Source organism: Mus caroli, unplaced genomic scaffold (genome assembly GCF_978045245.1).
Source record: "Mus caroli unplaced genomic scaffold, Mus_caroli_1 scaffold_9, whole genome shotgun sequence".
Taxonomy (NCBI): domain Eukaryota; kingdom Metazoa; phylum Chordata; class Mammalia; order Rodentia; family Muridae; genus Mus; species Mus caroli.
The window spans coordinates 111681003-111695405 of record NW_028227264.1 but is presented as its reverse complement, the minus strand read 5'-3'; the positions used below and the strand labels follow the sequence as shown (position 1 = coordinate 111695405).

At 38.5% G+C, this 14403-nt stretch overlaps 1 protein-coding gene across 1 annotated transcript in view; it reads left to right on the top strand.

The window, feature by feature from the left end:
- Window positions 1–1220: 1220 nt before the first annotated feature.
- LOC110302750 (calcyphosin-2-like) overlaps window positions 1221–14403 on the top strand; it is a 37807-nt gene continuing 24624 nt past the window's right edge. The window contains exons 1-7 of the mRNA XM_085842583.1: window positions 1221–1298; window positions 3204–3253; window positions 5560–5605; window positions 5700–5825; window positions 7476–7634; window positions 10542–10655; window positions 11136–11203. Coding sequence (XP_085698709.1) covers window positions 1221–1298; window positions 3204–3253; window positions 5560–5605; window positions 5700–5825; window positions 7476–7634; window positions 10542–10655; window positions 11136–11203 — 641 coding nt within the window. The remainder of the gene's footprint in view (window positions 1299–3203; window positions 3254–5559; window positions 5606–5699; window positions 5826–7475; window positions 7635–10541; window positions 10656–11135; window positions 11204–14403) is intronic.

Genomic DNA, 14403 nt, shown 5'->3' with positions numbered 1-14403 from the left:
AGTTATTTACATATGTGTGTGTGTGTGTATAATTACATAATTATTACGATTTATACAAAATTACTAATTGTACTGTTGGTCAAATTTTTGTTTGTTTGTTTGTTTTATCTCTTTTGTTTTGGAGACAGGGTTTCTCTGTGTGGCCTTGGATGTCCTGGAACTCACTCTGTAAATCAGGGATTCGCCTGCCTCTCAGTCTTCAGACTACTGGTATTAGAGGCATGTGCCACTACCGATTAAGTTAGTCTACTCTGACAGTATAAAAATCCATACTGGGGGGCTGGTGAGATGGCTCAGTGGGTAAGAGCACCCGACTGCTCTTCCGAAGGTCCAGAGTTCAAATCCCAGCAACCACATGGTGGCTCACAACCATCCGTAACGAGATCTGGCGCCCTCTTCTGGAGTGTCTGAAGACAGCTACAGTGTACTTACATATAATAAATAAATCTTTATTATAAAAAAAAAATCCATACTGGCTTGAGAACTGAATATGAAGAAGAGTATGTTCATGGCACAGAGAAGACAGGCAGACTATTATCTGCCTCCCAATTACGCTGTAAAACCTTAGCATAGACAGAATGGCTTTAAATAATGCAAGCGTGTTATGCTATATTCCTGAACGTCAGTGCACCCAATTTGTCTGGAAAGCAAGCTGCCAGCAGGATAGGCTCCTTTTGGAGGTCCCAGAGGAAGTGTCATTCATCCTTGTCTCTTGGGCATTCTGGAAACTGCTCACTGTCTTTCCCATCTTTGGTGGCAGCTGCGTAGCATCCATGTTTCTCTTGGACTTGGGATCCCATCTTCTCACCTTCTCTGACTTACCCAGATCCTCCCCTCCTCCCTCTTCTAAAGACCTGTGTGGATCTAGTGAGCCCAACAGGTTAGTTTTCCCCTCTCAGATTTTTAACTTAATGCCACCTGAAATATCCCTTTTGCCATGAAAGAGACACAGTCACAGGGCCTCGAGATTAAGATATGGACCTTTCAGGGCATACATTTTGCAGATTGCCACAAAGCATGATGTATTTGCTCCACCCAAACTTGGTTTTAGTTTATTAAGGTCTATGATGATTTATTACTAGCCACAACCATTAAACGCAATGGTTTCTTTCTATGGAAAAGTACCGTGTATGGATTATCTACAATAAAAATGAGCATTTTTGCACTTATTTTCAACTTTTTATAATATAGCATACTGCACGAGAAACACAAACATTTGAATGGATTTAGAGGTAAAAGGAGTGGCTGCCTCCAGGAGCCAGACTCGGCTATTTTCTGGAAGAAAGAATTCACTGCAGGTATGTAAGCCTTAGAATTTTCCTCTTACAGAATGATTCCCTCAGTTGCTCCAAGCATCCTTTGTTTACTGCTGTGCTGATGACTGTTCACCCTCACAAATATGTAGGATTGGCACTTCTTAGCTTTGTAAGTGTGGGCCACCAAAGTTGACCATAGTCGTTATCTTAATATTTGCCATTGATTTAGACTTAATCTGTTAATTTTAAGCTTATTGCTTTATTGTTGTTATTTTTTAAATGTCACCCATGTATTTACAGAAAATATGAGAGAAAGAAGAAAATAAAGAGGAAGATGAAAACATTCCCCATATTACATTCCAGTCTGTTTATGTTTAATTGGTACATCATTGTATACTGCCTCTTTATTAGCTTACCCTATTAGCATTTTATATATTAAATGTTCTAAAAGTAGTGTTAGTGGTCACATAAGATATAGTGTAATTTATATACAAAGAAAGATTTAAAAGATCCCAGGCTAAACTTTCTCCAAATTGTGTACTGTTTACTGAAAATGAAGTTTCAATGACCAGATCCCTTGCTTTATTTATTTTGTACTCAAAATCTGCTCCGTGTGATGCTAGGTGCTAAAGACCCAACAGTACATGAAGACTTAGCTCAGGGAGGCTCGAGGCCTGCAGGTGAGATCCATATTCCAACAGTGTTAAAAATACAACTAAGGGTAAATATTTAACAGAGAACCATAGGGGTTTAAAGCAGAGAAGGTGGAAAATGTCGGCCGAAACAGAAGGTTTCAACAAAAATGACATCTTTAGTCACCGCCTGTTTAGGATCCTGAAACGCAAAACAGCAACAGGTTCAAACCTCAGAGCTAAGGGTGATATAGCAATCATCAACTTGCTATTTCTGGATTTAAATCCAGTCAAAATGTTTGCAGAGCAAGATATATATATATATATATATATATATATATATATATATATATTTTTTTTTAAGGATAGTTATGTAGGACAGGCACCTGGGTTTGCATTGTGAGGAACGTCCTTCTCAGTCCTCAAGACACTACCATTTTATAGTCCATGAAGTAACAAACAATTCCTCTTTCTCCAGTATATTATGGTGATTTTTCATTTAAAATTTATAGAGAATTTCATACATAGGTACTATATTTATACCATTGTCTACTCACTCACTCCCCCCCCCATTCTTCCCACGTGCCCCAAAGTCCCTCTGACTCTGATTATTATAATAGGTTATAAACTGTAATATACAATATATAACATTTAATACATAATAAAATATACAGTATACAATATAACCTTTGATAGATCACATAGCAATGTTATGTATAATTATATAAATATATACATATATATTATAATTTACAAGTACAACCTGCTGAGTCCCTTCAGTGTTGCTCATATGTGAATGTATTCAGGGCTGACCACTTGGGATTGGTTAAGGTATCAGGGACTTGAGAATAGGGATCTCTGTCTCTTTCTCTAGCTCTCTCTTTCTCTCTGCAGACAGCAATTGCAGAGAGTACTTCCTGTAGGGGCGGGGCCTCCATCCACAGCTCACACTGGTGTTATTTTTCAGGTCTTGTTTAAACAACCATGTTGCTTAGATTCATGGGTACAGCTTACCCGCCATGTATAAGTCTAACAGGAGACACCCAGTCCCTCTTCCTGCCTGCTCCACCGTGGTTATGGTTTAGGGAGGCGTCTCCCCAAGCCCAGAGTGCGGTGAAGGTGGTGATGATCTGCCTTAGCATCCTTTCCTCTGTGCCTGAACAGCAGTGAGGAGGTCGTGGGAGGCACGTTTTCTATGGAGCTTACTGAGAAAAAGTAGAATTCTCTTTATTGCATGCAGTCATGACTATCTTTTAATGTATAAGGTACACTGATTCTGCTTTTTTTTAATCTTTTCTTTTCTTTTAAATTAAAGCAAGGATGGACTTCTAGATCATGGGCAATCCAAAATTCCTGCCTACCTATGTAAGCTATATTTCTTCACATATTTATTGCTGAATAGGCAAACACTTATGATACCTTGATTAGTTAAAAAAAAAACTTTCTATTTATGCATATTCACGTATATATGTATGTACATAGTTTTGATTGTGAAGTGCAGAAAAAACTGCATAGAGAGAGCCTGAATATTATTGCGGCAGGATTAAAAGTTTTCTGATAGGATAGTAAGAATGTGGATAATATTTTGCTGTTCTTATTTTATTTAATGCCATTCTCCCATTTTTCTTTCTCTCAAAAATTCACTTTGTCTTTTTAAAATTAAAATTTATATTAAAATAATACATAACATCACAAAACTGTATATACTTTGCATATTTTTAGTCTACAGAAAGTATCAGTGTGGTGTACTCCAGCCTAGCAAATTGCTACTTTTAGTATTCTAAAGGAATTCTGTACGGTATTTTGATACACGTATATATCAGGATACATTCCTTCTCTAAATGCATATATTAAAGAAATGTATGCCATCCTTCATTTTATGATCATCATAGTACAAGGTATCCAGTAGTAACTATATCTGTATTTTAAATTGTTATGTTGAAGAATATGAGAATTCAATTGATATTATTTTATATTTATATATTTTATATTGATATATTTTATATTATTAAAGTTTTTTATTTAAATGTGCCTGATATGTTATAGTTTCAAATATTTGAAAAGTATAAAACACTTTAAAAATAGAGGTTTCATATAGTTCAGATTGGAAGACATCTGTGACATAGAAACTAAAAGTAGCAATTTGCCAGGCTGAACCACACCACACTGCTGCTTTCTGTGGACTAAAAATCAGCAAAGCCAATCATTTCATATCTGCTGCTACATGATAGACACCTACACCTGCAGCAAGACATAAAACATAAGCTATGTTTGAGTAAAATGTTATGTTTGGGTACTGAACAGACAGTAGGGAGAATTAGCAAGGGGCGTGTGTTAAGGAGAAGAGCTCGGGGTGTTCCAGTTATGTGCTAAAATATGTTTTACAATTGATATATAATGTACTGTTTATTACATTTTTAGTTGCTCACTATAAAAATTAATGTTAAGTCGATCAAAGTGTTCATTAGGTAAATTACATTAGCAAGAAATCTACACAGCTAACAAAATATTTAAATTATTACAAAGTTTATTTAGCCGATTTGTACACACAGAGGGCTTTGTTTGCTTTTCCCTGAATATTTATAACCAGCCTGTGGCCACAGTGATGAACTAGCTCCAATATGGATGTTCATTGACATTTTTATTTGGTGTAAAACATTATGAGTGGTTTCTAGGTGAAACCAATTTTGAATGCTTAAAATCATATTGCTGAACATTCTCTTGTGCTTTCCACCACTTGGCAGCTCCATATATGGTTCGTTTAAGTTTTATTTGCAGTATCAATATTTCTCCCTCCCCTGCTTAAGTCTCAGAAGTCAACCAACTAAATAGTAAATCAAATCCTGACTCACAGTGCTTGCTGATTTCCGTGTCAACAGTCTTAATGCCAGCTGATCTCAAGGGAACAGAGTTTGGAAAGAAGCGCGTGCAGTTATAACAGGACTCAGATAGAGATCTTACTAGCCGGCCAAGTGCTCACCTCAGCAGGATGGTAGATGTCCTAGGGCATGCACAACAGCAGAGCAAGAAAGTCATTAGTGATGGATGTGAGAACGCATTGCCTTCGTCCTTTTCTCCTGTGTCTGTGTGTGGTGTGCATCTGTGCCTCATGAGATCCCTTCTCATCCTCTAGGGTGCTGATAACAAGCAGCTGCCCTTCCGACCCAGCTTTTATGTGGGTTCAGGACATCCGAATGACAGAGCAGCCCAGCAAATGCCTTCTTCACTGTGGCACCTCCTTACTCTCACCTTTGTATGAATACAATGTATTGAGTCATAGTATTGTGTGCTTTTTAATTTTATTACCATTATATTTGATTTTATTATTCTCCATTAATAATGACCGAATTTAATAACCAATATGAAAAGTTATTGAATATTTGTTAAAAACTAGGCAGTGGCAGCCAACATACTATTAGCCCAATTGTTACTTTGTACAGATAATGTATTTGATAATGATTTTTCTGTTATTACAGACTCACTTAAGATTTTTTTTTTTTTTTTTTTTTTTTTTTTTTGGTTATTTGAGACAGGGTTTCTCTGTATAGCCCTGGCTGTCCTGGAACTCACTCTGTAGACCAGGCTGGCCTCGAACTCAGAAATCCGCCTGCCTCTGCCTCCTGAGTGCTGGGATTAAAGATTTTACGAGATGCATAGATTATTTCTTTTAGGGTCCCACCACTTGATCTGGGAAGCCTTGTTGACTCTGATGAGGAGGTAATTTTAAACTTTATGTTTAATGTCGTATATCTTTGACTGCGGCAGTCCCCACCAGCAGGTACTAATCCTGATTCCATTTCACCTTTTTTAGGATAATTTTTCACAAACACCATGTGGTACAGTCCATGTTCATCTTAACCCATCACGGTCACAGCCTGCTCTGGGCTGGGCTCTGCCATGTCAAAGACCTGACACTCAGCATGGACTACAGGAAGTGGTCAGTGTGCATTTCAGTGTTACAGTGCATTCCATTAGAGCTGCTCTCGGCTTACATGTTCTTTTCCCAATTAATCAGTGTGTCCTTGGTTTATGTAAGTCACATATAAAAGATATCCAACAGTGGTATTGATGAAATAGTTTTACAGTTTTTGAATACTGAAATAACATTTTTAAATACTTGTAAAGTTGCCAAGTTACAGGTGTGTCTGAGTATGGATTCCAGGAATTTTTTTAAAAAATTGTAAAATATGAGATCGTATCATATTATCTGAGTGACAGGAGATTGGTTTCTTAGACATTAGCTCAGACTTTAGAATACTAAGAAGTAGGGAAATAATCAAACTTAATCAATAATAATAATAATATATACCACCTCAGTCTATATTTTACAATGATTATTGCTCTACATTTGGCTCTGCCTTCTCTTCTATTTTACTTGCATCTCCTCAAAACTCTTCAAGGGCTGGACTGGTATTTAAATTTTCTTTGTGCAGTATCTGTGCCTATCTCACTCCACTGGCTCTGTTGTCTCTTGCTACCATGGAAATTTGACAGGGAACCACAGAATACTAGGGGTAAAACACAGTAATATTCTAGAAGTGGCAACCGCAATTCCTGCCGATGTCAATCTCTAATTCCTAGAACTGGTTTGGTCAGAAAAGAAAAGATCTACATAAAATATCTAAGAGAAAAACCTTGATCTTAATTCTTTCCCGTTGCTTTAGCAGGAAACCTTCAGCAGCGAAAGGAATAGAGGATTACTGAGGCCAAGTGCCTTTTTGATCAATTATTTTTATTTTTATTATATATATCATATCAGTTGTATATAATATATAAAATATATAAAATAAAAATTATATATAGTGTAGCAGAGGATGGTCTAGTCGGCAATCAATGGGAGGAGAGGCCCTTGATATTGTGAAGATTATATTACCCAGTACAGGGGAATGCCAGGACCAGGAAGCAGGGGAGTGGATGCGTTGGGGAGCAGGGTTGGGGGAGAGTATAGAGGACTTTCAGAAAGGAAACTAGGAAAGGGGATAGCATTTGAAATGTAAGTGAAGAAAATATCTAATAAAAATTATATATATACATATATATGTATATATATATGTATGTGTGTATATATATATATATACACTGTATGTGTGTATATATATATATATATATATATACACACACACATATATTTTTTGTTGTTGTTGTTGTTGTTTGTTTTTTTCCAAGACAGTTTCCCTGTGTAGCCCTGGCTGTCCTGGAATTTGATTTGTAGACCAGTGTGGCTTCAAACTTACAGAGATCCACCAGTCTCTGCCTCCTGAGTGCTGGGATCAAAAGGTGTGTGCCCCCACACCTGGCTCACTCTGCTCAATCCTATCTGCTCTGACCAGTGCTTGCTTAGCTACATGTTTTTTTTTGTTGTTTTGTTTTACTTTCCATTAACTCATTAATTCATTAATTCATTCATTCATTCATTCACGTTAGCTTAATATTTTAATGTCCCCTCTCTTCAGAACACAGAATATGGTGGCCTTTTTAGAGTTAAGTTGTAACATAAACAGTAAGCGAAGCAATGTCAACAAGAAAATACTGTCTTTTTAAAAAAATATTATTTTCTGACAGACAGTACACGTTGTTTTACCCTTAGGAACAAGACATAATACCTGAGGATTTGCCAGTGCCAACAGGCAAATACAAGCTAAAGTACCAGCAGTACGCAAGCGAAATGAAAGACAGCTACAAACAGTACATTCAGAGGAGCACAGAGAAGCCAAGGGCAGCAAGCAGGCCAGAGGCAACTGAGAAGGTAACAGACAAGCCACCAAGGACTAATGAACTTCAAAGTGCACAGTGCGTGTGTCTTAGAAATGTCGTTTTTACTGTTAATTATAGAAAGTTTGATACTGAACATTTATTTCAATAAGCCAGGGCTATTTAAAAGATTTTTACTTATATCAAGTAGTTTACTCTTCATGACAAAACTAAAGCACAGTTGCCAGGATTTCTAACATGGAAAATTTTATTCCTATCCTCACATGTGTGTTTAAACCTTTTTATTTAATTGAGAGTGGTGGCATGTATATATAAATGTATGCATGTGTAGCATATATTATATATATTTATTATATTATATATTATATGTTATATATTATATGTGTGTTACATATGTATTATATATGTGTGTGTATATATATTTATACACACATTTTTCATGCAGTTGTCTTGAACAATAGTTTATTTGGGCTACAGTCTAATCTTTAAAGTGGAAAAGAGTTCTCAAACTTTACAGTGTTCTGTTATAAAGCTGCCCCCACTTCTCTGTCCTTGCCTCATTTGGGGAGATGCTATTAATTCCCTAGTTATACTTAGTTGTAATCATATGTAATCATATACTTAGCTGTAATCCATACTCTAGCACATCTAGAATCAGGAAGACCTTGAAGGAGACTACCAATATAATGTAAGCACCAAGTGAGGATGAGGGCTCTCACCCAGATGAGGGTAAAACAGACCTAGGTGAGAAGCAGTCCCATTGGATGGGCTTCTGGCTAGACTGAAGATGGGCCAAGTTGCTAATTGACTGGTTGTAGATTCGAGAGTCAGAGATCAGAGTGACTGTATGTGGTTGAATATTTAGGGTGACGTCATCTGTAGGAATTGGCTAATCCACATACAGAAAGATAGGACATGTCAATTACACATTGTTCCCAGAGATGGGGGTCTGTGGAGAGAGGGAGATGTTATCAAAGAGCTCAGTTTTGTTTATCAGAAGAGTAAGTTGTGGGGGAACTAATGTTAAGTACACGGTGACTGCAGTAGGGTATTTTGGAATTCTATGAGGAAACTTTAAGTATTCTCATATGCCTATACTCACAACACTCACTACACGTGCAGGTGTGGATTTGACCTTACTGTTGTAATTATCACTCAATGAATACATGACAAGTTATCATATTTATACCCTAAGTACGTACATCTTCTGTTTGTCAGTGTGCAAGTATTAAATTACAAAGTAACTGTACACCTTTTGGTTAGAGCAGTTGTCTTAAGCAAGATGTGGAAAGCCCTAAGTGAGAGTCAGCAGTGGCAGGTTTTAACTTGGTATATGGAGTGGAAAGTTCCACGATCGCCTTTTGTGGAAAGTTCAAAGCAAAGTGAGTCTGTTTGTTTAAGACAGGGTTTTGCTGTGTACCCCTGGGTGTCCTGGAATTCGCTCTGTAAACCAGGCTGGTCTTGAATTCAGAGATGCACCTGCTTCTGCCTCCTGAGTGCTGGGGTTAAAGGTGTGGACCACCACACCTGGTTAAAAATGATTTTTCTCAACTCAGACATAATGCGACTTTCACATATTTTAAAACTTGATTTGTTTAATTTACTTCAGCGTTAGCTAGGCATTTTCTTGGTGTTCATTTAAATAAGTTATTACGTAGAAAAATGAAATATTATCAGGTAAATAAAGCAAACTGTAGAGCATTCTCCTTCATGGCTTTCTGTGAAATAGTTATTATCAGGCATGGGGGCCACAGCAGTTATGAAGTTCCTGTCCTCACGGAACAGATCTCATGTTCCGAGATTCAGAAAATAAATCATATGCAATATGCAGTAGTATTTCATGTAGTAGTGACAGGTCATGAAGTCAGGGAAGAACTTGACAACAGTGTGACCTTCCAAGGAAGATGGGCAGTGAGCAGAAATCCCAGCGAAGACACTCGTGAAATCTGGCATGTTCCTGACGAGTTGCTATTAAAGGGTTTTATTAGGTAAGGGATTATATATCTTGTATTTATCGAAGATTTTGGTGTTTATCTTTTTTGAAATCCCAAAGAATCCCTTAACACTTGTGAATGTAGACTAGACCTCGCCTCATCCATGTATCCAGGGGCGGACCTGACTGGGACCTTGAGGGAATGAAGAAAGGCAAACACACACATGATCACACGGAAAAGCTGGGCTCTCACTGGCAAAAAGACTCACCACCCCAGACACTCAGCCTGCTTATTGCATAGAGTTGAAAAGGGAAGCAGGGCTATTCATTCAGATAAACAAGGAGCCAGTGTTATTCCATTCTCTGAACCAGGAGGGAGGTCTAGCTAATCAACAATAGCCATCTCTGTAGGATAGTGGTCTTCAGGCTGGAGTCATCTGGAGGGAGAAAGCTATGATGGACATTTTCTGCACACATTATTGACAGTTGCGCTTGGATTAGGAGGGAAGGCTTTGCCATTTCCCTAAGCCTAGCCTGGGACAGGCCTTTGAGACCACCATGGTGGCGAGGTATTGGTCCTTGACAAGGTCTTGCCCATGTCAACAACACACATTCCTCTCACAACTTCATACCACACAGGATGTCCTCTAACTCACAACAGGACATAGCCACATTTATTGAGATTTTAAGGACTCAGTATGTTCAGTGGTAATTATAACCATTTCTGTCTTTTACTTAATGTTTTTATAAACATTAAGAATATGTCATCTCATTTATCATCCACTGATGCAGTATCTACTGTTATTTCCAATTTTTGACTAACATGACGCCCAGAAAGGTCACTTAGTTGAACAGAGAGAGACCTGTATCCAAAGACAGACTTGTATTCTCAATTCTCAAACAGCCTTTGAGATGCTTGATGGTCTATTCCCAGGCTTTGTTAAAAGCAGGTATCGTGAGCACTTGCCTGGTGCTCTGCTTGTTGTCTCCACTGTGTCCTGTGATCAGGTGGAAGGAGCCAGTCTGGACAACCTCATGACTTTGGATAGGAAAGCCCTCTTACAGCAAGGTTACGCAGATAGCACTTACCATAGACAGAGCAGCACGAGGAAATCACATGTGGTAAACCATCGGCAGTTTTGTTCTTGTTCATTTGCTAATCCATGAAGGTGTTTACCTTCTGTAGAGGAATTTTAATCCAATAACATGCCTGCTCGGGCAAGGAATCACATTCAAAGACCTTCTAGGTCTATGTGATCCCATTGGAATGCAGACACACCTTACTTCATATCTTTAATCCCTAATAATAAAGGTAGGGTTTCCAGGACGTGTCTCCAGGGGGAATGTAGAGAAAAGGGCTGCCATGTTCTCCTTGTTTGTTCCGTGAGATGCAAGATACCTTGTTGGACATATGTCATGATGTCTACTGAAATTTAAGTGCATTAGCTTTTAGGGAATGGCAATGGAAGATTTAATAATTGGAATCTGATATATCAACAGTAGTCATCTCTCCTTAGGGAGAAAACTGGAAACATTATATTTTATGATGTGCATTAAGTGTTCTGCTTTATGGATAACAGGATAATAATTTTATTTTCCCAGGAGACTGTGGCTATAGAGAAGAAGAAACAGACCGTTGCAGAGCAGATGATGATAGACCACTTATCCAGGTGGGTGCTAGGAACGCCCACCACACCTGTATTCTGAAAGGGACCACTAAGTACCTTCTTCACACACAGCATCCATGTGCTTGCCAGTCAATGCTTAGCTCCAGCAGTTCCCAACCTTTCTGCTCACTGCACCCTCGTCATTTTAGTGAGTTCTGTTTTTAATAAACACTTGAGATGAGTAGAAATACTTAGAAACTTCAGAGTAGGGAGATAGTCAGACTGTGAGGTTCTTGCCCTTTTAGCAGAAGGACTTGGTTTAAAGTCTCAGAACCAAGATGCAAAGGATAGCTATGGCAGCAAGTGCTAGCGAGTTTCGTGATGGGAGGAGACTTGGGGCTTGCTTGTGAGCCAGCCTCACTTGCTCGGTGAGCTCCAAGCCAATGAGAGACACTGAATCAAAAGACAAGGGGTGGGGGGTGGCTCCAGAGGTTGACCTCTGGATTCAATTCACGTGTGTACATACAAATGAACCCACATGATCATGAATTCACAGGTAGGCAGGCATGTGTGTATGGATGCACGCACACGCACACACACACACACACACACACACACACACACACACGCATAAAAATTCTTATTGTCTCATGAAGTCTCCTGACAACTTACTGAACATTTTTGAATCCTGTATAAATGAGAAGACAGCATTTTTTAAAAATTCCTTCATAGATTTCTAGATTGCTTTTTAATGGTATGTGTGCTTCTTTTGGGCACTGTAGAATCTTTCGGAGTTACCTTCTGTTCTGTTCTTGGTTTTCACATGATATTGGCTGTTTGTCATAGCACCTGTAGAAAACTTGGCTTTCAAAGATGTGAAATGATATAAAGAGATTAGTGAAACATCTTGTCAAAACTAGGACCTCCATTGAGCCAGTTGCTATGGTTTCCAAATGGTGACACGAATCATATTTTTCCATAAAAACAAATATCCCACAGGGTCACTGTAGTACCAGGTAACTTGTATAGAGTTGAACACTATGAAACTAATTGTTGATAATTTATTTTTTTTAAACAATTGATATTTATTAGATAATAATAATGCATAGAAAGTACAAGAAAACAGTTTAAACATTTTCCCAAAGATAAATGAGAAGATAAATCTTCTTCACACACACTATACATATAATCATACACATTAAAAAATGGAACTGGTTACAAAAATGAATTTTGTGATACTCTTTGAATTTTCTTCTTTTTTTTGATTTTTAATATTTTTATTACATATTTTCCTCAATTACATTTCCAATGCTATCCCAAAAGTCCCCCATAGCGCCCCCCACTTCCCTACCCACCCATTCCCATTCTTTTGGCCCTGGCATTCCCCTATATTGGGGCATATAAAGTTTGCAAGTCCAATGGGCCTCTCTTTCCATTGATGGCCGACTAGGCCATCTTTCGATACATATGCAGCTAGAGACAAGAGCTCCGGGGTTCTGGTTAGTACATCATGTTGTTCCAACAATAGGGTTGCAGATCCCTTTAGCTCCTTGGGTACTTTCTCTAGCTTCTCCATTGGGAGCCCTGTGATACATCCAATAGCTGACTGTGAACATCCACTCCTGTGTTTGCTAGGCCCCGGCATCGTCTCACAAGAGACAGCTATATTTGGGTCCTTTCAGCAAAATCTTGCTAGTGTATGCAGTGGTGTCAGCGTTTAGAAGCTGATTATGGGATGGATCCCTGGATAAGGCAGTCTCTAAATGGTCCATCTTTTCATCACAGCTACGAACTTTGTCTCTGTAACTCCTTCCCTGGGTGTTTTGTTCCCAATTCTAAGAAGGTGCACAGTGTCCACACTTTGGTCTTCATTCTTCTTGAGTTTCATGCGTTTATCAAATTGTATCTTATATCTTGGGTATCCTAAGTTTTGGACTAATATCCACTTATCAGTGAATACATATTGTGTGAGTTCTTTTGTGATTGTGTTACTTCACTCAAGATGATGCCCTCCAGGTCCATCCATTTGGCTAGGAATTTCATAAATTCATTCTTTTTAATAGCTGAGTAGTACTCCATTGTGTAAATGTACCATAATTTCTGTATCCATTCCTCTGTTGAGGGACATCTGGGTTCTTTCCAGCTTCTGGCTATTATAAATAGGGCTGCTATGAACATAGTGGAGCATGTGTCCTTTTTACCGGTTGGGACATCTTCTGGATATATGCCCAGGAGAGGTATTGCTGGATCCTCCGGTAGTACTATGTCCAATTTTCTGAGGAACCGCCAGACTGATTTCCAGAGTGGTTGTACAAGCTTGCAATCCCACCAACAATGGAGGAGTGTTCCTCTTTCTCCACATCCTCGCCAGCATCTGCTGTCACCTGAATTTTTGATCTTAGCCATTCTGACTGGTGTGAGGTGGAATCTCAGGGTTGTTTTGATTTGCATTTCCCTGATGATTAAGGATGCTGAACATTTTTTCAGGTGTTTCTCTGCCATTCGGTATTCCTCAGGTGAGAATTCTTTGTTCAGTTCTGAGCCCCATTTTTTAACGGGGTTATTTGACTTTCTGGAGTCCACCTTCTGGAGTTCTTTATATATATTGGATATTAGTCCCTTATCTGATTTAGGATAGGTGAAGATCCTTTCCCAATCTGTTGGTGGTTTTTTTGTCTTATTGATGGTGTCTTTAGCCTTGCAGAAGCTTTGTAGTTTCATGAGGTCCCACTTGTCAATTCTCGATCTTACAGCACAAGCCATTACTGTTCTATTCAGGAATTTTTCCCCTGTGCCCATATCTTCAAGGCTTTTCCCCACTTTCTCCTCTATAAGTTTCAGTGTCTCTGGTTTTATGTGTAGTTCCTTGATCCACTTAGACTTGACCTTAGTACAAGGAAATAGGAATGGATCGATTCACATTCTTCTACATGTTAACAACCAGTTGTGCCAGCACCATTTGTTGAAAATGCTGTCTTTCTTCCACTGGATGTTTTTAGCTCCCTTGTCGAAGATCAAGTGACCATAGGTGTGTGGGTTCATTTCTGGGTCTTCAATTCTATTCCATTGGTCTATTTGTCTGTCACTATACCAGTACCATGCAGTTTTTATCACAATTGCTCTGTAGTAGAGCTTTAGGTCCGGCATGGTGATTCCACCAGAGGTTCTTTTATCCTTGAGAAGAGTTTTTGCTATCCTAGGTTTTTTGTTATTCCAGATGAATTTGCAGATTGCACTTTCTAATTCGTTGAAGAATTGATTTG